The 24,407-nt window shown below is 42.5% G+C and overlaps 1 protein-coding gene across 1 annotated transcript in view; it reads right to left on the bottom strand.

The window, feature by feature from the left end:
• The window catches only part of LOC147028428 (matrix metalloproteinase-17-like), a 26,464-nt gene extending 14,016 nt beyond the window's left edge, over positions 1 to 12,448 (bottom strand). The window contains exons 1-3 of the mRNA XM_085878828.1: positions 12,137 to 12,448; positions 4,627 to 4,759; positions 3,676 to 3,814 (exon numbers count right to left, since the gene is read on the bottom strand). Coding sequence (XP_085734954.1) covers positions 3,676 to 3,814; positions 4,627 to 4,759; positions 12,137 to 12,301 — 437 coding nt within the window. The 5' untranslated portion in view covers positions 12,302 to 12,448. The remainder of the gene's footprint in view (positions 1 to 3,675; positions 3,815 to 4,626; positions 4,760 to 12,136) is intronic.
• Between the last annotated feature and the right edge of the window lie 11,959 nt (positions 12,449 to 24,407).

Consider the following 24,407-nt stretch of genomic DNA (forward strand, 5'->3'; position numbering starts at 1 on the left):
CTGTCTCTCTCTCTCTCTCTCTCTCTCTCTCTCTCTCTCTCTCGCTCTCTGTGTCTCTCTCTCTCTCGCTCTCTGTCTCTGGACATATCCAGATGGTGGTTATGTCTGGACGGTGTTTGTCTCCAGGACACGCCCGGTCGGTGTTTGTCTCTGGCCAGCTTTGCTCCGGACGTGTCCAGGCAGTATTTATGTCTGGACCAGAGTTTGTCTCCAAACTGGTCTGGACAGGAGTTTGTCTCCGGACTGTGTTGATTGTATGACCAGTAGAAAATGGATTTCAGACATTATTTTGTTTCCATATTTACTGTTATTCTATGCAGAATCATTTTGATGAAACGGTATGAATCGTACTGAATGCTCCACCGCACGTCTGCCTTCCCTTCCTCTCACCTCACACTGTCTTCCTTTTCCCCACCCCTCCTCACTCCCCTCCCTCCTCTCTCCTTTCCCATCCACCTCTTCACTCTCCCCACTCTCTCTCCCCCCAACCCTCTCTCCCTCTTCCCACCTCGTTTTCTCCCCCCCTTTAGTATTACCCTCAGCGAAGCGATGGGTAGTATTTGCTGGTATTTAAATAAAAATAAACCTCTTCCGGAAGCAGGCGAACGTGTTTGTGCATTTTCTTCTTCCTCCTTTCATGACCGTGGGCATATTTATCGATTTGGAGACAAACTTAGTAACCCGGCAATTCATTAATACCAGTATCCATTTGATGAACTAGTACGTGCCCGTAAAAAAAATAAAAAAAAAATAAATAATAATAAATAAACCACACAGGCCGTTTCTTCGATCTCACGTGCCCGTACATGCGTGACCCGGAAGTTCGATATTATTCGCAGTTACGATTATTCGCAATTTATTTTTAATACCCAATTATTCAATTAGCGCCAACGTATTTTATCTTTCGCAATGTCGTGGCAAGGAAAAACAAAAAGAGAAGAGAAGAGAGAAAAAATTTACTTCCTGGTTCGGAGCATACCAGCATTCTGATGTTCCCGAAATTTATACACCGTCTAATATGAAAACGATCATAACTTGGGCCATTGTGTTTATTTATAAATGCGCATAAGAAATAGAGAAATTATTAGAATACACGAAGTCATCACTCTCCGGAAGCCCGTACGTTGTAACCCGTAATGGGGAACGTGGCTGTGCTTCCCTTCCCCATCGGCCACGCCCACGCAACAACGTGTCTTCCCATGATGTATGGTAAATTGGTTGTTTTTTTAAATAAATGGTTTGGTAAATTGGTTTGGTAAATAAATGGCCATAACTTGGGAAGCACTTGTCCGATTAATATCAAACCTTGAAAAGGCACAACCTCAGGTCCCCAGCAATATACCTGGCAAGTTTCAATTAGATAGGACCAGAGGTTGTCGAGAAAGAGCGGACACACACACACACACACACACACACACACACACACACACACACACACACACACACACACACACACACACACACACATACATACATACATACATACATACATACATACATACATACATACATACATACATACATACATACATACATACATACATACATACATACATACATACATACATACATACATACACACACACACACTGCTGGAATTATAGATAGATAACATCTAACTTCATTTCCGAGGTTGCACTTTTCAATCTACTATACAGTTCATTCTTTATGTGTGAAGCAAAGTGCAGTTAGTTTTTTCGGCAATTTTGTGATCTCCTGATTTGGTACTTTAGCGACGTATTCTGGCATCTCTATCAGTCTTGTAAGTTCTGAAAACGCTCGAGAATAAAAAGTATGGCTTTTTAAATGATGTTGGAGTTGAGACGACGAATATCAAGAAGTGGTATTAATAATGTGATGACGTATTTGCGAAATGACGTAAACTGGGGTATTTTCCTCTATTGGGAAGTGTGTTTTGGAAAATGAATCCTCTTCTGATGAAACGATTTCCACAAGGAACTGCATGGTGCTGCAGTATCTGCTTAATTGTACCTCTTTTTTTTGTTGGCATGCCATTAATTTCAACAAATTTTCCTCTACCAAAAGCTGAGATACAACCCGAGACAGTCACAGAGCACCCCCATGTTTAACAGTAGGCTGCAAACATTGCACGTTGCAACGTTCTCCATGTCTTCATTGTACGAACTGATGTCTCTTAGATCCAAGAAGTTTAAAGGTCTATTCATCATACCAGAGTAACCGATTCCATTCTTCAGTCACCCAATCTTGGTTGCCTTCCAATTGTCGGTCTTTTCACTTTATTCTGTGGTCTCAGTAGTGGTTTCTTTGCTGCAACTCCATTATGGAGATCTGTTGCTATCAGCCTTCTGTGCACAGTGCTGAACGAGATGTGTCAATGTTCAGGCTTCTCTCATTTCATTTGTTCACTGCTGACTTTATTTTCTTCTTCTCATGTAGGCTGAGCAACTTCAATTGCTTGGCTTGCCTTGGGGAGGTTCTTGCAGTTCTTCCTCACCTTGTCTTGTTTTGTACCAATCCAGTTCCTTTCAGGTGTTGCAAAGTGTACCTTACACTATTGTAGGAAATCTTCAGCTGTTCTATCATTTTCTTCATTGTGTGCCCTTATTGTCACAGAGTCTGTATCTTCACACGCTGTTCTGTTGAAAGTTGCTTCCTTGGTGCCATTCTGAATCCACTCATAGACTTTCAAGCAAGGGAACGAGTTGATGAAAACTAATTTCACATATTCACTAATTTGTAACTTTTATTGTGGTTTCTTGTAATTATCATTAATGTAACTGGTGTTAATTAGTTCAAAAATTTATTATTTATTCTACAAAAATCCACAAACTGTGTCCAGCATATTTTCTTTGTGGTAAGTGGATATTACTTTCTATCACAAGATGATATAATACACAAAGCAGAAATAAAAGTTTTTCAATTTCCAAATTCATTTGATATACTTCAAGGTAACTATGATATTAAATTGATTTTCACAGAAGTTTGAATGAGAATCTACCTTTCTTGCACACTTTCTATGTTTTCATAAATGTTGAATGGGGAATATCACACATTTAAAAGGTATCAATAATGTTTGCCTCGATGCCATAAAGAAGTCCGATGGGATGATACAGAGGTAGAACCCATATCGTGAACTGTCGATTCTGGGTTCGCTTGTAGATACAACTATGAATTGTCCAATTTATGTTTCCAAGGCAGACCAGTATGTCACAAAGTGCACCGTCCCTCAGATGGACGTTAAACTGGGCTTCCCATCTGCCCGCATCTCTTGGTGGACGCTAAAGATCCTGCTGATGAAAGATCCCGAGTTTGCTCCAACCCGATGAATCACTAATTCCTGCCATTAAACCTACAAAAAGCAGCCAGCTTCTTGCATGACCGTCCATTTTTGGTGCGAGTATCATTTGAAAGGCAAGACCACAGGATAGCCCAGAGGGATACGCACTCACCTCTGATCGCACACAAAATTATGATGATTCTTTAGTTTTTGGACTAAAATACATATGTTTAGTTACAATGTTTTCAAATGTTTGGGACTTTTTGGCTTTTTATGAATAAAAAGCCATTTTCCCACGAAGAAACTTGTCCAAGACTGAACCATTAAAATGCTGGTTTAGATGCTCTCTCTCCTGGGGTTTTTGTTAAGTTTTTGGAAAAAATCTCGAAGTACTTGAGTGATTTAAAGTTACTTACTTCCATGTGATATCTTTTTTGTGCCACTTGTTCCGAGTGAGGGCATATCGTCTACGACGACGGCGCACCATCTCAGATGAGCCGATGATGTCTGGGAGGGAGCAGCGTGGCTTGTTCATAAGAAGTGCTGTGTCTTTATCTGTGTGAATCAGTTTTGCAATCCACAGGGATGGACAAGGAAACTTAGTGATGTCGATGAGTATTTGGAAGATGAAACGTGTTATATTTATATACTTTTATAGAAATTTACCTAATTCGATCAGAAGGGAAGAGTAAAAGAAAGAGAGGAAAATAGGAGGTAGGACGAATGTATGAACACACGTATATATAATGTGTGTGGTGATATGGGGGACTTCGGGTTGGGGGGAAGGGGTTTGAAGATTTGGGGTTGGGTGGAGGCAGTTGAGGATTTGGGGTTGGGTGGAGGCAGTTGAGGATTTGGGGTTGGGTGGAGGCAGTTGAGGATTTGGGGTTGGGTGGAGGCAGTTGAGGACTTGGGGTTTGGTGGGGGTGGTTTAGGACTTGGGGTTTGGTGGGGGCGGTTGAGGATTTGGGGTTGGGTGAGGGCGGTTGAGGACTTGCGGTTGGGAAGGGGGTTGAAGATTTGTGGTTGGGAGGGAGGTGAGGATTTGAAAAATAAAAGGGTCAGGAAGGACAGAGTGTTAAGGTGGGAAGGAAGGGTGGGGGGGGCAGAAAGGAAACAGAGGGTTGATGCTTTCGGGTGGTGTTGAAGACTTAGGGTTTGAGGTTGTGGGGAGTTGAGGACTGGAAAAAAAAATCTTGATCGTGTGACCCAACTTGTATTCAACAAAATAAAGAACAGTGCCGAGAAATGCAACAAGCACGTGGAAAATAAAAAGGAAGAAAAATACATATAGAAAAGAGAAAAAAAATAGGAGCATAAAAGCTTGATTTTTTCCAAAACGGTGTAAATTCTGGAAGATTATGTACCCAGTTTGCCAGTAACTTTGAGGCCTCCAAATCTCTGCATTTCCTTAATGGCATCAGAAATTGCATCCTTGGACATGAGTTTGCCAGACAGTGGGTCAGGCTGTTTCAGATAGCCAAACCTCGTCATCCAGTCCTGTGGGACATCGTACACACACTCAGCATCACTCATAATCCACAGATGGACCACAATGCAGGATTGTCTTAAAAACTTCAACTTCAATGAACCCTTCTAATATCCCTTCTTTAGCTGCTCACGTACAGTATGGATCTTGGGGGAAAGTTATGGAGGACCAATACGTTCATAGCTCTTGGAGGAGGTTATTTTATGATCAACACAAAGCTCGTGTTTATATTGCATTCCAATTACAATTAGCCATTCATACCAAAATGTCTTTATTTCTTCTGATTAATTTCCTTTTATTACTTTTGCTGCACATTTATAATAAAGTGTGGTTCAAGCATCTCTATGAAAAGATACATTCCCACGTATGCAATTTTGGATGTGGTTCGGTAGCACTCACAGCTCGCTTAAGGCACCGCACACAACACCCAGCATCGCACCGCTCACGGTCCGCTCACAGCACCCCCATGGCGCCGCTCACGGAACCTCACACGGCACTGCTCATAGAAACCCCGCACAATACCCCACATGACACCACTCAATACACTCCTCATGGCATGTTTGTTCTGCTCATGGCCGTGCTCTTTCCCAGATCATTGGTGATTCGTCATTTTAAGTCAGAGAACTGCTCATCTGCCATTGCTCATCCTCTATTTTTATGAACTCAGCAGAGCAACACAAGGAGGAATTTCTTCCTCCCCATGGGGTCAATTAAGGAGGCATTCCCAACCCAAGAGTTTTATCCATGCTCCATCCTGCAAATGCTGAGCATCAAACGAGGAAGCAGCAAATACCATTTTTAAGTCTTTGAGAGGAGAGGGCATCCGGAGGCTGCTGAAAAACCTTGATGTCAGTAAATCCCCCAGGTCCAGATCCTGGTTTAATTCCAAGTGTTCTCAAGAAATGTGCTGACGTATTAACGCCACAGCGACATGCAATTATGCAGAAGTCCGTGGCACATAGGAGACCTACCTGATGAATGGAGGAAGACACAAGTCATGCCAATTCACAAAAAGCACAGCAAGGTGGAAGTAGGTAACTACAGACCAGTGAGCCTCACTTGTGTGTGCTGCAAACTTATGGAAAATGCAGTTATAAACTATTTACATAGTAGAGCATATGGAATCTAACCACTACGTAATTGAACACCTTCCTGGATTCAGATAAGGAAGGTTGTGTACTGCACAGCTACTGGAGTTCCTGGAGATCATTTCAAAAAGCGACAGATGATGGTCACAATGTGGCTGTTGTGTTCCTCCCTTTTCAAAAAGCCTTTGACACAGTTCCCCATCAGAGACGAAAAGCAAAGTTGGAAGTTTATAGCATAGGGGGTGAAAGTTCTAGATTGCATCATGAGCTTCTTGACAAACAGACAGCAAAGAGTAAAAGTCAGAAGGAAATTCTCAGAATGGACAGATGTAAAGAGTGGAATTCCTCAAGGTAGTGTTGTGGACCCATTCTCTTGCTCTTCTACATCAATGACATGCCAGAGGAATTATGGAGTCTTTGTAAGGTATTTATGGATGATACCCAGCTCGTTAAGGTCATTTCATCAATAACTGATCAGCAGGTAGTACACGAGAACCCCAAGAATCTTGAAAAGTGGTTGGAGACGCGTCTTCTGAAGGTCCGGATCCAGAAATGCAAACAGATGCATTGTAGAGACTGGAGGCAAAGAATCCATCTATCCATCCATTGGGACCATACTCTGTGCAGAGCGTTGGTGCTGTCTAAGCAGTCTCCTGGGCTATTCGGTACAATCCTGGACAGGTCGCCACTCCGACACAGGATACCAGCAAGCTGGCACTCATTTTGCCGATCTCGGAAGGATGACGGGCAGAGTCAACCCCACCTGGTATTAATTAAATAGCTGGGGGGGATTTGAACTTAAGATCCGAGGATACCAAGTCCACTACCATAACTGTTAAGCCAACACCAGGCAAAGAACGATGGTCGAGAATATATTGTGGAGATCGATGGGATACTTGAGGAAGTGGAAGAAAAGGACGTTAGTGTAATCCTTAGAGTCTAAGAATTCTTAAGTTTTTAGACGATGAACACTCATTCAAATCACAAATCTCAGCAGTGGCGAACAAGGCAAACAGTATCCTCGGGATGGTGAAAAGAACAATTGGTAATCCCACACCAGAACTTATCTCTGTCACGTGCAAGACCCTAGTGTGGCTGCAATTTCAATCTGCTAACACAGTGTGCTCCATCCATGCATCCATCCATTGGGACCATACTTTGTGCAAAGCGTTGGTGCTGCCTAAGCAGTCTCCTTGTCTACTGGGTACAACCCTGGACGGGTCACCATTCCGACACAGGATACCAGAAAGCTGGCACTCATTTTGCCAACCTTGGAAGGATGACAGGCAGAGTCAACCCCACCTGGTATTGTTTCAACAGCCGATTGGATTTGAACTCAGGATCATAGGATCCCAAGCCCACCACCCTAACCATTAAGCCAACACCAGGTAATACAGTGTGCTCACTACACCTGAAAGAGGATATTATCAAACTGGAGCGCATGCAAAGGAGAACCATGACGCTGATCGACACGGTCAGGAACAAGCTGTATGAGGAGAGAACCTTCCTGAACCTTGAGAGTCCGAGCGACAATACAGACATGAAACAGGCTTTCAAGATTCTAAGTGACAATGTACCAATGTATGTTCAGAGACTGTTCACTGTGTCCGAAAAGCATCAAACGAGATGGAACAGTCTGAAACTACACGAGCAACAATGTAGAACAATCAAGAGACAGAGTCATATATGACTGGATCAGCCCCCTGGATTCGGTCATTCAAGACCCCTCAGTGAATGCCTTTTATAACAGAATCGACCGTTTCTGGGATAACGCCAACAATCTATGTAAATAATACACTTATTCTTTTTGTCTTTCTGAAGATTTTCTCTTGAACTATTTTACCAGGGACCATAAAACCCACGTGATTATGGGTCTTTGTCTGAGTTCTGGTTATATATTATTTTCTCATTACCAATGATCTTAAATGTTGTAGTTTTTTTATTAATCATTTGGCTTACTCCAGCTATTTTACTGAAGATTTGCGAGATGACGCCATCTTGCAAAATTGTGAACTAAATGTTCTGTCATTATTTATTTTTTTTAACATTGTTTCGAATGAACGGGAACAGAAAAACTGTTAGAATGGAAAGAAAAGGGGAGGGTAGGACAGATATCTGGTGGTGAGGGTTGGGAGAGGGAGAGTTGGGAGGGGGGGTTGAGGAATTGTGGGTGGGAAGGGGGTTGAGGCTTTGGGGGTAGGGTTGAAGACTTGTGGTTAGAGGTTGGGGGAAGTTGAGGATTTAAAAAATAAAGGGGAAGGGAGGAAAGCGAGTTGGGGTTGGTGGCAGAGAGGGGACAGAGTATTGGGAGAGGGGGTTAAAGCTTAGGGGGGAGGTTTTGAGGAATTTGGGTGGAGAAAGGGGGGTTGAGGAGTTGAGAACTTGGGGTTGGAAGAGAGGGGTGGGGTTAAGGTCTTGTTTTTGTGTGAGGGGATGAGGAATTGGAGACTTTTGGTGTGGAGGGGGTTTGAAGATTTGGGAATGGTGGTGGGGCTTGAGGTCTTCGGGTCAGTTGGGGGGGGGGGGTAGGGATTGGAGGCTCGGGTCGTGTGGGGTGAGGGATTGAGGACTTCAGGTTGGGTGGAGGGGGTGTGATGACAGTGTTGGGGGAGAGTTGAGGACTTGGGGTTGAGGTTGTGAAGTTGGGAGGGGGAATTTAGGTGGGGTGGGGGAGCACTTTGAGGACTTGAGGTTCGTAGGGGGATTTCAGGTCTTGGAATTGGGTGGGGGTTTGGGGGGTTGAGGACTTTGGATGGGAAGAGCTTTCAAAGACTTGTAAGTGTGGAGGACATTTTAAGACAGGGTATGGAGGGGTTTGAATACTTGGGATAAGGGGGGAGGGGCTTGAGGGTTTTGGGTGGGGAGGAGGGTTGAGGACTTGGTGTTGGGTGGGTGTATTGAGGTCTTAGGATTGGCTGGGGGTGTGGTTGAGGACTTGGGGTTGGATGGGGGGATTGAGATCTTAGGATTGGCTTGGGGTGGGTTTGAGGACTTGGGGGTGGGTAGTTGAGGGCTTGTTGTTGGGTGGGGGGATTGAAGTCTTAGGATTGGCTCGGGGTGGGGTTGAGGACTTTGTGTTGGGTGGGGGAACTGAGGTCGTTGGATTGGCTGGGGGTGGGGTTTTAGGACATGGGGTTGGGTTGGGGGTGGGAATTTGAGGACTTGAAATCACATTTTACATTATGTGGAATACCAGAGTTTAGAAAATATTTATGAATACTAAAGAGACCTTTTGCGCATGCGCTGTGTGTGTGTGTTTTCAGTGACTCGCTTCTGCTACCTGGGGCACTTTTTCCTGCCATTGGTAGTGCAAAACATGTAATTCAAATAGTCGTTTTAACAGAATTTTCAGCATTTAAATGAAAGAGTGGCATTTATAGATGATGATTAACCATAACACGAAATGCACTTGGCAGGGTGCATACCTGCCAGGCTGAACAGTTTACGTTTTGTATCCCACTGATATGTCAGATCTGCATCCGGACCTCAACCAAAATTGAATCTGCTTGTTATTTCCACCTACCCATCTCAGCCACTTAATTTTGTCATCACTCATCAACAACTTTTTGAGATGTCGTGCTATTTATCATTTTTGGCCCGATCTCTCAATGGTGAAGAATCACTTAAAAATTCTAGTACTTGGATCCTGAACTGGATCTGCACCCAATTCTAATCAGTTTGTCCTTGTCACATACCCAACCTGCCCATCAAATTTCATCAGAATCCGTCCACAACTTTTTGAGATATTCTGCACACAAACAAACAAGAAAAAGACACCATGCAGAGCACAATACTTGCAAAATCCACCCCCCCTCTCCAAAGGTTGTCATGGATACATCAAGTTGTCCATTTCATTAAGATTAAAATTGATAATCTTAATCAAAGCTCAAGTTAATCGGATGAAAATTGATGATTTTAGAAATTCGACCTTAAGATAACCTTTAACCATTGATCTCAAAATCAATAAGCTTCTCACTTGAGACCATCTGTACAACTTCATGAAGTTTTGTGAAGATCGGTTTTAATTTGGGACCTGTAGGTGAGTGACAAACAAACGGACAGAATAACAAAATCGACTGACCAATAAACTTGAACAGCTCGGGTATTGGAACATACATACATACACACACACACACACACAATCCGTATTGCACACACACAATCCGTATTGCACACACACAATCCGTATTGCACACACACAATCCGTATTGCACACACACAATCCATATTACGCACACGCACACGCACACGCACACGCACACGCACACGCACACGCACACGGTCCGTATTACACAAACATACAAACTGTCCGTATTACACAAACATACAAACTGTTCGTATTACACACACACACACACACACACACACACACACACACACACACACACACACACACACACACACACACACACACACACACACACACACACACACACACACACACACACACACACACAGTTCGTATTACACACACATACAAACGGTCCGTATTACATGCTGGTGGACAATCTTCCTGACTGTACAATTTTGTAACATAGCATTCTGACATACAATTAATGCACATCTTAAGTTAAATTAACAATCAGAAATAATTAACGGACCGGTGTTTGTTTGTTATTCGAGAAAACTGAAAAATTTCATCATGTGCCGGTCTGTGCCGTTTGTTTGTGTGTGTGTGTGTGTGTGTGTGTGTGTGTGTGTGTGTGTGTGTGTGTGTGTGTGTGTGTGTGTGTGTGTGTGAGAGAGAGAGATACGGACCATCGTTCCCTCAATTTGTACATAGTGCCGTGGTGAAGGAACACAGGATATCGAAGGACCCATCGTACTATACCCCCTTCATGTCGTTCGGGTCTTCGTGCTGCACTTACCTTGTGCTGTCGTTTCCTCTGACATCTGTGCCGAACTCGATAAACATGTTCAATGTTAATGCGGAAAGGATGTGATGCGCCCTTTTTAAAATTGAATTGCCAGTGGATGAAGAATGTTCATGTTTCATGTGGACAATAAAGCAGAAAATGGAACAGAGTGGGTGCAGCTGTGCCCACGTTGCAGTGCCCTGCGTAGGTCAGGGCAGGATTTTGTAATTTGTTCAGGGTGCTGGTGATAGCTCGCCTACTCTTCACAAAGGACACCGTGGCATCTTTAACGTGCACCAACAAATGTCAACACACGTGGCGCCCAGTTGAACGTCCATCCGAGGGACGGCACACACATTGATGAATCAACCTGCCTGTAAAACGCCGGGATGACAGTTTATAGCTGGGTCGGGCTTTCATCCAGGTCATGCTTGTCCCTGAAGATTCAACGTATTAAGGTCGGAATCGAACCGTCAACCTCCCAGACGTAGAGCAAACGCTTGGATAACGTCTCACTGAGAAACGAGTGTCACGTTCATCAAATACGTACATCGAATGGCAAGGTGAGAGGTTCACTCATCGGGGATAAAAGGATCACGTGTGGGCTGTGTTGGGAACGCTGGTCGTCGGGTCGGGGTAGAGTGCTGGTTGTGTGTACACACGACGTCACTCCGAGGTGAGCAAAATGAGTACCGGCTTACTGGTAACAGGGGTACTGCATCAGCGGCACAGCAGCGCTTCCAGAACATGATGCAGACAGCAGCCACAGGCAATCAATTGATCAATTAATTAACGACGGACTGACGAACCACCACCGACGGTGGCCGGAGGTTGTTTTCACCCCTGTCTGTCTGTGAGCAGCATGTCTGTAAAGGTTGTGCACGGATTCGGATGAAACTTGGTGCACGGGTTGGGTGTGTGACACTGACAAACGGATTCGATTTTGGTGAATTTCCGAATCCGGATCGAGATACGAGATTTATTTAATTTTCAAGTGATTCTTCTCCATTGAGAGATTGGGCCAAAACCGATACTTGTATGTCTGTATATATATATATATATATATATATATATATATATATATATATATATATATATATATATATCATATATATATATATATATCAATCATGATATTGCATAAAGTTGTGGATTGTTTATGACAAAACAATGTGGACGAGTTGGTTTTGTGACAAGAACGAGCCGATTCGATTTTGGTTAAGGTTCGAATCCAGATGCCGACCTATCGGTGACATACAAAACGTAACCCGTTGCACCTGATGGAGGTATGAGCTCTACCGAGTGTCCTTCCACTTCCCAATGAAACGGTTCGATGGAGATGTTTAATCTAACGAAGGGAAGATAAAGAAAACCAAGAGTTCATTTTCCCGCCGTGAGTCTTTGCTGTTGTTACCACGATCGATAGTTAACGTGATTAACTCACCATTCCCCCCAGCATGTCATTCTCGTCTATGATTTTTCTGGACGCGGCGAAGGACACGAACAGCAGTAGCGTGAGAGGGACGGCAGGGAACTTCACTCCGACAACCATTGGCACGACTGGCGCTCCTCGCGCACACCTTATCGGTTTGTTTGTCCCGCTGCGCATGGTCAAGGTCTCGCGCCACACGTGGTCAGGGTGTCGCGATGCGCAAGGAAGGTGCTACCGCCCTCCCTCTTCGCCTTTTAACTGATCGGCGTTGCCTGTAATCAATCATGAGCCACACCGACCGCCGCTTGTACGTATACTTGCTCATCCGGGAGCGGGATTATCCGGCCCTTTCCTCGAAACGCACGAAGGGTCACCCCCCCCCCAATCCCGCACTCCTCCCCCTCCGTTAATATGCACTGAGCTCGTGCTGAGTTGATACGTTTATTATTCTTTATATTTCTGGATTATTTGAGTGTGTGATCTGTGTGTGCATGTTGGTACAACCGGACTCAATGGTGTCATGGTTCGAGTTCGAGCGTCCGCTCCGAGTCTGCAAGGTGCGTGGGTCAAACCCCGGCCGAGATTTTCGACTCAATTTTCACCCTCCGGCATCGTGTTACACCTGTTCACTGCTAAGTGACCAGGTTCCCTCCGCAGCGGGGTGAGCTCGCCCCAGGGTTGACCACGTACGTTTTACACGTGGGGGATTCAACCCCGGGCAGTGGTGTCGTGACAAACTCATGACCACGTGCTGAGCCCCCAGGTGCATCCCTGCAAAAATGCGTTGGCCGTGACGTCATCGCCAAATTCCTCTTCGCGTCAAGTTCCGACATGAATCGAACCATCCGAGTCCCCCTAAAACGAATGATGAATGAAATATGCCCATTTTACCACGACAACACAAAAATGTAACGCTCACACTCATTTATTATCAAATTCAGAATATCCGCTGAAAAAACAATAATCAGATCAATTCAGTGTCGAAACCACCGTTTTTAACAAAAGTATGTGTTAAAATTTTTTTAACAGAACATTTATTAATTAATTTATTTTAATTTGTATCACGTGGTAAGAACTAGCAGGATGGCCTGGAGGGAGGTACGTGCACCCACCTTTGAGCCGTCTCGCTTGGGTTCAAATCTTGGCCCAGCCACAAACTGTCATCCTGGTGTTTCACAGGAGGGTGATTCATCGGTGTGTGTGTGTGTGTGTGTGTGTGTGTGTGTGTGTGTGTGTGTGTGTGTGTGTGTGTGTGTGTGTGTGTGTGTGTGTGTGTGTGTGTGTGTGTGTGTGTGTGTGTGTGTGTGTGTGTGCGCGCGCCCTTCCTCAGATGGACATTAAACTGGGTGTCATGTCTACTGGTATCAGTTGGTATCTTTCTTGCAGTTGATGAAAGAACATGAAGTTTTAGGGCATGATAAACATCCAGCAGTACTGAAGGAGATCGCAGAGCATGTTAACATGATGTTGACATGTATAACATCATGCTTATCTTGTTTGACAACATGAGTCCATGTCATTGAGGTATTGTAAGCCTACCTTTGCTCTTACAACGTGATGAGCCATTTTTCACAAAAACAGCCACATCCCCTCTTCTTCTTGCATATGGCAACTTGGCTGCCGGGTAGCTGTCATTTTGTTGGGGTGCAACTGTGCCGCTGATGCTGTGACCTTATTTCAGTACACTGGTACTCATTTCACTGATCTCAGAAGGATGACAGGCTGAGTCAACCCCACCCGGTGTTAATTCAGCAGCCAACAGCGGTCAAACTCAGGACCCTAAGATCTCAAGCCAGCCACCTGAACCACTAAACCACATCAAGCTGTCCGTTTCCACATCACTGATCCAGACAGACATCAATTGGTCATGTGCATCCTAACTTTTCCATGTGTTCACGTGATCCACGGTGTAAAATTTTCAGTAATTACTGTCGAACCCCCCCCTATTCGTGGGGGATAAGTTCCTGAAAAATTCTGCAAATGCTGGGGCATTGTTTAAATTAAAATTTTTTTTTTAATATAACAGGAAGAGTGATGACACAGAACAAATCAGGACACAACATAACAAAGGGGGCAGCAAGAGAAAGCGAAACAACAGCAGGGCGGAGGGAGAAAGAATATGGAAATGGACAAACGAGGGATGCAGGTAACGATGAGGGGTAATGGAGAATACAAAGGGTGGACAATATGGATACATTAGCAAAATTGTGTTTAAACAGTTTGTGATTTTTTTTTTGTAAATGTCTGAGGAGAGGGAAGAGGCTGCTGCCTGTCTGTCAGAAGGACGAGAGATGTCACAGTAAAGTGGAATCATCAGCAAAGAGATAAAGAGGATTTTCCAGAGTCATTGAGATCATTGATGAAGATTAGGAATAATATGGGGCTGAGAACACTGCCTTGGGGTACTCCAGCCTTGACATGGAGAGGAGATGAAAACCTGAAAGATTACTTTATACCTTGAGCACCTGTTGAGAGCCACCCCTTGTCTATGAAAGGGAAGGAAGTCAGTACAGTAATGCAAGAGTGGAGCTGGCCTTAGATGTCACAGGCAGACAGTTTGGAGAGCAAGGTGGGATGCCAGAATGTATCAAAAGCTCGAGATATGTCCAGAGAGACAGCCATGATCTCATGTCTGATATTTAGGGCATCCACCATTGTTGGGAGAGTCGAAGCAGCATGTCCAAGGTTGAGTGACCAGGTCTGAATCTGAATTGATGATCTGAGATGAGGCTGTTGGAGTAAACAGGAATGATTTTATATCAACTGCGATGATGGATTTCATGACCTTGCTGATGATTGGAAGTACAATAAGCTAATTGGGTTGTAGTTAAAGGTCCCCTGACATGCCAAAGTACATAAATTTCATTTATACATGTCCGAGAGGAGTTTTTCATTGTGATTTCAGATCTGACAATGGTTTTTCACAATACTCATTCTGTAAAATGTAAACTAAAAACAAACAAACGTCTTCGGGAATGCCCCTAAAAATTCTCCTGAAAGGGGCGTAACCAACATGACGTCACGTATAGTATGTCAAAGGCTGCACGTTAATTACTTGGGTTGGTGGTCTACGTGATTCTATTGGCTTCCTGTGTGTTTCCACATTCGATTGGTCGACTCGATCGCTTCGTTCATTTCTGCTTTAAAAACATCGAACATTTGGTTTTGAATAATGGATGACATGGACTTTCATTTATCTGGTAGCGACAGTGAGTGTGAGAGAAATGAAGGATTTTGGTCTGAATCAGATGGAGAATTGTCCGATAACGTAGTCGTGGGAGGTGAAGTTCAGGCAGCTGGAAATGAAATACGGCCTTCGCAGTTCGAGCTCGAAGCAGGACAAGCAGAGGAAAATGGCGATGAAATTCCCGGAGTTCATGACGATCGGGAGGACATCGAAGGAAGACTCGGAAATAACAACTGGTTAGACAAAATCCTATTTGTAATTCAATTATGTAAATTCGACTTGCATGCTGCTCGATATCAGAAATATTTCAGTGAGGTGACGTGAAAAGCGCAGCACACATGTTGCTCTCCGGCGAATTAATCACAACAAGGCCAGCACATGTCATCGGCCGTATCTCTCCGCGAATAAAACGAAGCAATCTCGCTGTTCGGATACGATGAAAACTTGTGTGCAGAACACACCTTGCGATACAATTGTCTCGAGTCGTCCGATAAATCTGACGTTCTGTTGCATTTTTATTTTGTTTCATTCCTACTGTCGTCATGTAGCGCCAGTAGAAAACAATGAAGAAAAGAGAATAATAAAATAAAGCTACAGCATGTCAGATTTATCGGCTGAGTCGGACGGACGACGGATTTATCGGCTGAGTCGGACGGACGATGGATTTATCAGACTAGTCTAGACTCTAGAGTTGACAAGTAACTTGTATTAGCATGCACACAATGTACAAGTCAATGCGTAAGAGTCCCAAGGCTATCAGGCCGTGTAATAGGACAGATAAATTTGTCTTTCATAGTTGTGCAAACATATTTTTCCCTTTTCTTTTATTACAACATTTTGGCGAAATGTTAATGAATAGCAAGCCAATGAAAGCAGTACCTTCACTTTTGAATAAACCCATGTATGTCGAGTGCAGCCATACCTGGCTTGCATGTATGTGGAATCGTACCTATCCCAGCAGGCTGGTTTCAAAGAACAATTCAATAAGCTGCAAAATGTGTGTGCAGGTTTTTCACATTGTTTGATTTTAAAATTATCTCCTTGCACCTTCAAATGATGCAATATTAATCTTTAGGATTTTACTTGTATGTCCCTGTAATTATTTTTTTTAATGGAAAGGTTCAACAGTCACATTTTATATTTTGTGGACATGGTATAGCCCTTTATTGTGCATTCATGTATTGGATTTGTACACGACTCCGATAGTAAAAGGTAGTAAAGGGATAAATAATTGCCTCGTGATTGTTGTGCAGAAGCAGAATTTCTTGTCTCTGTGTGTGAGGAATGAGGGGTTGGGATGAATAGAGGGATGAATAGAGCCCATGCTCAAAGTCGCTGTCTTCGAAGTGGGCGCTGCAAATGACGCTCATGTCGCTGGGGCCTTTCCAATTTCCCCTCGTCAGCTTCACTTTAGATGTCCATATTCTCTGACTATTATCATCTTTCGGGAATGCATGAAGGCTTACACTGTCTTTGCTTGTATTGCTGCATCCTGCTACGATACATCTTGCAGGCATTTTCGAAAGTACGGCTAAAACTCTTAAAAAACTTTCGCGAAACAATCACTGGAATTAAGACGATCACAGAGATTGCACTAACATGTGCAAAATGCATTTGTACGTACTTTATAAGGCGCACAACATCTCGGCTCTCGAGTCGATCCACTCTGTGCAAGTTACTGTATGTGACGTCACGCTGCGATTCGCTGAAGTCCATTTTTTTTTAAGGAGCGGGGCATAGCACGTTGTGAAAGGCACCAGAAGTGATCTAAATATTGCTCTAATTATTCCATTTTTGATTTAAAAAAAATGGGTGATTTCTTCACTCGGAAGGTCAAGTTAATATATAAATAAACCAATGTCACCCGCAGGGTGACCCGTATCTTGCCAAAAGGTGACCACGTGTGACTTATTTAAGGTCACACTGAGGTGAACAGAGCTGCTATCCACCAGGAGCGACTCCTTGAGGAATATCTGCCTACGAGAGATTCCGATGAGAATCGTTCTACAGAGTAACCATGAAAAATATGCTTTTGTCTCATAACGTCACCAAATGACGTCATAATGTCTCAAGCTTGACATATCTAGAAAGCACTCATCGAGGTGTTCAATTTGAGGTACTACACGATATGGTTCCTAAAACTTGAAAATTTGACCTTGGGGTCAAATATGTTTGACCTGAGGCGCGAACCATGAAGGTTAAGGCCAATCGCCACCAAAAATTAATCAGCTGAGCGCTAGACCATGAACTATATTCCCATGAGGTTTGAAGACGATCCGATCAAAATTACTAAAAAAATAAGGGTTTCGTCAACTCCCCTGATTTGCGACAAAGTGAGGTTGACCTTTGACCTTGACCTTCAAAATTTTGTGTGCTGAAAGGGACCTCTATAGGCCTCTGATATGCGAAGTTACAAAAATTTCCAATGATAACTGTGCTCTGCAGAATTTTTTATACGTGATTACAGACAAACAAAAAACAAAACAAAAAAAACATACAAGCTGACCAACATATCTTGCAAAAACTTCGTTTTGGCAAGATAATAACAAGTTTATTTTGCATGTCAGGGGACCTTTAAGGGGATCCATTGTTGTACCTTTTTTATGTAATGCTGTGATGTTGGCTGATTTCTAATTTCCCAGCCAGGTGGATATAGGAGACCAGTCCTGAAGTGTTAGAAAAGAATAATGATTAAAATTTTTTTTTTTTTAAACTGCAAATACATAAAGTGTGAATGCAGAAACAGGTCACACTTTGACTCATGAATATGTGGGGTCCGCGAATAGTGAATCCGCGAATAGCAGGGTCTGACAGGATAAGCGAATTCACTAAATCTGGATATAAAATGGTTGGAAAGTTTGTCTCACTTCTGGACCTTACTGTATTGGGCCATTAATATCGGTCTGTGTTACATACAATCTGTATTTTGTTACAATATCACTCCCGAGACAAAGCGTCCAACGTATCGACATCCATGCTGTGGGACAAGCTTTGACCCTGATTATTTGGACGGGAAAACAAACAAAGCACAATAAGTTAACTGATCGTGAATGGAGGTTCTTTTCTTTCTTTCTATTCATCCTGCAATATGATGGCAGCATCCAAATTTGTGACGTCACTAAACAACCTCCATTAGTGAATTCAGCATGAGCAAACTATTGTTTCAATGGGAAATAAAGGGTTTTGTTCAGAACCCTCTATTACTCACATATGTACAGTAAGTCACCACATATTTGAGGTGAGGCTTCAGAAGAAGTCATTAAAATAAAAACACACAAATATGATACCAGTTTATTATTATGTGATGATGAATAAAGGTTTAAGTACCAAACCACTCGACAAATTCTCAAATTTACTGATTAACGAGCGGCAAATTTGAATGGTCGTGATGACGTCAAATGCTGTAATATTTTGTCCAAGTACTGCTAAATGGAAGGGTTTTGAAAGCGTCAAAAGGTGATTTGCGTTCCACAGTGGTCAAGTTTATAATTCAATTTGAATAAAATAGAGACTTTAATGGTCGTAAAAAAAAAAAAAAAAAAAAAAATTCAGAAGTTTACCACTGTTCATGCAGGTCTTATACACCACCAAATTTAACGTGTAACAACCCAGTAAGTCCTCGCTCAACATTGCTTCGTTATTAAGTCACTAACCTATTGGAGAACAAACTCCTTTAAAGTCGTTCACCATTAGGTTATCAAGTCGTTTTACTTCTAATTTAGTTCCAAACTCATGGTTTTCCTCATTAAGAAAAACTACAGGATAAACCATTCCGTAAATACCGGTGTATAAACCATTCCGTAAATACCGGTGTATAAACCATTCCATAAATACCGGTGTATAAACCTTTCCGTAAATCCCTGTGTATAAACCATTCCACAAATACTGGTGTATAAACCATTCTGTAAATACCGGTGTATAAACCATTCCGTAAATACCGGTTTATAAACCATTCCGTAAATACCGGTTTATAAACCCACCCAGAGTACATACAGTAAAGGCCTTGTGTACACTGAGCTGTGCATTGATAACATCGGTGGGTTCTGGGCTGAGGTTACTCAGGTGTGTATGAATGGTGTGTGGAGGAAGTTGTGTCCTGATTGTGTCATTGACTTGAAAGGATTTAAAGATGGTTTCCCTGCTTTGAAGAAGGTTATCCTGTGTTTGGCCTTGAAAGTTGGTTTTGATGAGGAGGTAGAAGCTGACATTACACACCTTTGTCAATCACACGTAGGGTCCTGAGTTCAAATCCCACTCGCTGTTGAATTAATACCCGGTGGGGTTAACTCAGCCTGTCATCGTTCTGAGGTTGGCAAAATGAGTTCCAGCTTGCTGGTGTCATGTGTTGGAGTGGCAACCCGTCCAGGATTGTACCCAATAGCCAAGGAGACTGCTTCGGCAGCACCAACGCTCTGCACAGAGTATGGTCCTAATGGATGGATGTAAATAATGTATTTTGTCTGATGATAAAATTTTCCCTGTAACCTAACCCCCCTATTAACATGAATTATTTTGGGGAAATTGGATTCGCTTAAAGTCGTCTCAGTTAAAGTCGCACTTTTCAAGAGCGTAACTACAACGTTAAACAAGGACTGCCTGTAGTTATTTGTGCTTGTTGTTTGTGTCCTTTATGACGTCCTTGAAAACAGTAAGTTTCCTGTTTGGAACGATTTTCAATTTTATTTGACTGCCAGACAGGCACGCGGAGTAAATAAATCATCGCACTCCTCTCCCTGCTCATGTGTTATCAGCACACATTTCGAGCCAAAGTACTGCTAAACTGCAGGCTTGTTTTCCTGATTTATGTTCCAATTCGTGTTCACAATGTAACACTCAATTGAAATGAAGTTGTTTCTTCATCATAAACTGCCATTTGTGGACAGACTATGCCAATTGCTTAATTCTACTTTTTGCTTCGCACACACTATCTATGTATATCTATACATACTGTAGGCCTATGTATTTTTTGTGACTAACTGTGTGTGTGTGTGTGTGTGTGTGTGTGTGTGTGTGTGTGTGTGTGTGTGTGTGTGTGTGTGTGTGTGTGTGTGTGTGTTTACTGAATGAAGTTTTCAAAACCTTTTGTAGATAAAGGAATCGAAGCTAGTCTATCACAGGCCAGTCACACACTGTTTACCTCATTATTCCTTGTTTTTCACACCCATGACATCATTCTGCCAAGTGTTGTCCTTTCGGGACACAGTTACCGTAAACCCGCCCTCTGATATCTTTAAAACATTCTTTCATAAATAAGTGAATGAAATGCTTGAAACAACAGGTCACAGTGGCCCTTATATTCCACAGTATCCATGTACTTTAAAGTAAATAAATCCGAATAACTTGGCCTACTTCCAAAGGGAGAAGTAAATATTTCCGGAGACAAAGTGTTGCGATTTTTACAAGAAGTCGAGCGGTTCTTCTGTTTGAATGAACTAACTTGACGAGGACTGAAAAAAAAAAGAGATCCGTGCACACCTCCACACCCACGACCTTCCATTGCATGTACAGACCAAAGAGGAATGTTGTGCCGTGATAATGGAGGTGTATTCAATCGTCTGTCCGCAATGAAACCTTCCTTATCCTGGTTATTCTCAAACCTCTTCAACTGATCCTCCAACTCAGCTTAAGTGGATCATTGTGCAGTCATAAGGTCGACCAGGCAGCCTTCCCAGGGATTACTTAAATACTCAGCATGGGATTTTGATCAGGATTGGTAGACCACAATGAAGATTTATTCTTGCCCAAATTTCGGTCGAGGTCACCTGGTGAATCATGATTTTGGATGAGCAGGCCCAGGTAAGCAATTGGGCCATTGGTATTATTTCTTAATCAGATGATTATATGAGGATGTAATCTCTTTGTGGGTGAACTCTCTGTACTTTTGCTCATTTCCTTGGTTTACAGATAGTAGTTGTGAAACGTGTGGATAACATGCTGCCCCGCAGTGATTGTGCGTAACGGCGTTGCAGTTTGGCTTACGTCTGATTTGTCACACCATCGTGTCACCATACCGGATGTCTCATGTCATCGGAAGAGCTTCCTTTTATTTTATGTTCAACTGGAAGTCGTTGTGGGCATGAAAATTAGCAGCTCTTCACACATTTAAAATGTGCGACCGTTGGTTGCACATGACTGGTTTCCTCAAAAAAGGATAAAACCGCATGTATGATCATCATCAATTTCCTCTTATGTGTAATTAATTACTCATTAATGTCATTTCCTACAATCTGGCAAGCACTGAACGCAATCAGGTCCCACACGTTCGACATCAATGACAGGTTCCACACCTTGAGCAGTTCAATAACGAACAGAATTTTTGCCAAAACTTTGACACCTGTTGTATCTACATGTCCAGAGGGAGAGTAATTTGTTGGCCCTGTATCGTTAATTATGGAATGTTGTTGCATCCATGAGTGCCCTGACCTTCAGGAGGGACATTCAGCTCATGCATGTTTCTTTTTAAATCCCATGGTGACTTTATAAAAGGGGGAGCCACTTTTTTCCGGCAACCAAATTCGTATCCGGATAAATTCTTATTTTAAAGTGATTCTTCGTCATTGAGAGATGGGGCCAAAATGATATGGAGCATAATATCTCAAAAAGTTGTGGATGAATTAGGAGTAAACTTGTTGGATGAGTTGGTTTGGTGACAAGAACAAGCCGTTTAGATGTTGGTTCAGGTCTGGATGTAGATCTGGCCGATCAGTGGGATACAAAACGTAAAGTGTTCATCCTGGTGGAGGTGTGCGCTCTACCGAGTGCCATTCTAGTTACCCTCGCTGAAGGGGAGGGTATTGCGTTTGGGTCCGTTTGTTTGCCTGTCTCTCTATTTGTTTGTTTGTTTGTTTGTTTGTCTGTCTCTCTCTTTGTTTGTTTGTCTGTTTCTCTATTTGTTTGTTTGTTTGTCCGCACAGAACTTTCGTGTTTTTCTCCACAACCGCTTGTCGGATTGAGATGAAGTTTTCACCAGAGATGTGACTCCTCATGCAGAATTCTTTAAAAATAATTATGATGTTATTGGTCACGTGGTGTGGCAATCATGTTGGAAAAACAGAAAACATTTGGACCTCTATATCTCTGAAACCGCACCAAGGATAAAATTGAAACTTGGTAGCAAGTACTCCTCATGGGGAATAAGCGTGATTTTTTGATGAGGTCATACGTGCCTTTCTTATGACGTCATAATTGCATCTGTAGAATGCGACATCTGATCAGTATGAAAATTTTTGAGGGTCATCTTGGGATAAAATGTTGCACAGCAAAAAAAATTCATGATGTCATTAGTCACATGATTTGGCAGCCATATTGTTAAAAAAAATCTTCAAAAATCTTCTTCTCTGAAGTGGCTGAACAGATTGAGGCAAAACTTTACACGTATGACCGCCTATTCATGAGGAATAAAAAGTTCACACATATGATGTCATAGGTCACATGGTTTAGCAGCCATGTTGCATTTACCCTAAAATCTATTTTAAAAATCTTCTTCTCCAGAATAGCTGGACAGAGAGAGGGGAGACTTTACACAAATGTTCCCCAAGCCTTGGGTGTACTCGTTTTTTGAAGGAACAATTGATAGATCACATGGTTTGGCAGCCATATTGGATTGAAGAAAAATATTAAATAATGTTTTCTCTGAAACTGCTCAATCAATCAACATGAAACTTCACACTTATTATCTGGTGATGAGGATTACATGTTTTAAATTTTAACTTGATCAGATGCATGGTCTGGCAGGCAGAATTTTTTTTTTTTGAGATGGGGTTTAAAAAAAAAAAAAAGGCTCACTTGGCTGTGCCTGGATGGGTTTGATGGTGGAGTAGTAGCAACTGAAATGCAACTTCTATCCAGGTTCCTCCAGATAACTTAATCTTTGCTTCTTGCTTGTTCGGGTTCCTTCTGATGACTCCAACGCAGGACTGTACCTATTTGATCTTCCATTTCATTTGAATTGAATTTATTTTAATCCCATTCTAAATTCAATTGAATAATAATAAAAAACGTCATGGGTACGGGGTCAAGTGTCTGATCAAAGTAGGGTTTCATCAAAGCGGGATGTCTTGGTACCCAGTCATCACTGCCAGCAGTTATAAAGTGGCAGTTCTAATTATCTCATTAATTACATAACACATCAGTACACAAACACCACACAAAATACACCACACAAAAGAAGTCCTGGCGAGGGTCTACAATCTCTGATTGCTCTTTTTATTGTTGTTTTTGTGTTGTTTCCCTGCACGCGTGAAGTGAAAAGTGTGGTTCAGCAATTGGTTCATGTCCGTCCATATCATATCAGTTTATGATCGAGGAACAACTTGTTTAAATTTAATGTTATATTTTGAACCTGAATCAGAAGACAAACTGCCATTTTACCGTACTTTAGCTTTGAATCCTTCCCGATCGCACATGTGCAGAGAGGAGTAAGATAATATTTTTACTGTCTTCCTGCTTGGCAGTCAAAATTGAAAATCATTCCCAAAAAGGAAACTTGGTATTTTAAGGACGTCATGAAGGACACAAACAACAGGCACGAATAACTAATGTCACGTGTTGAATAAGGTGGTGTAATAGACACTGGGTGAAATGGTGATAAACCTGGAATATATTTATTTATATGCTGTTAAACCTCTTTAAGCCTTTATTTTAAATTGAATTGTATGCTTGAACACTGTACAACACATCACCTTCATAATACTTCCAAGAACCTCCATTTTAGCAGTACTTTGACATGTTCTATAGGGTGGTGTTTGTAATAGGAGCTGTCAAGCACAGGCCCTGTGAAATGGGCATGGTATGTGAGAGTGTGTAGTATCAGGGTGAAGAAGAGGCCACCGATATGGCTATGTACGATGCTGATTGACGCTGCGTTCATTTTCTGGTGATCAAGAAAGCCTGTGTCGATACTGGAATGGTTCACCAGAGGACCTGGGCATGATGTTGGCAGAGCAGACAAGCATGATGTTTTAAGAGGCCACCACTCATGATAGCTCGATCTGAGTTGAGGATTGACAGCAAATAAGCTATTTATTGGGTAAAAATGTGAAAGGGCAAAGTAATAGTGACTATCCATCCATTGGGACCGTATTCTGTGCAGAGCGT

The sequence above is a fragment of the Eptatretus burgeri genome, chromosome 4 (genome assembly GCF_056783735.1).
Source record: "Eptatretus burgeri isolate ZD-2024b chromosome 4, Ebu_testis_v1, whole genome shotgun sequence".
Taxonomy (NCBI): Eukaryota; Metazoa; Chordata; class Myxini; order Myxiniformes; family Myxinidae; genus Eptatretus; species Eptatretus burgeri.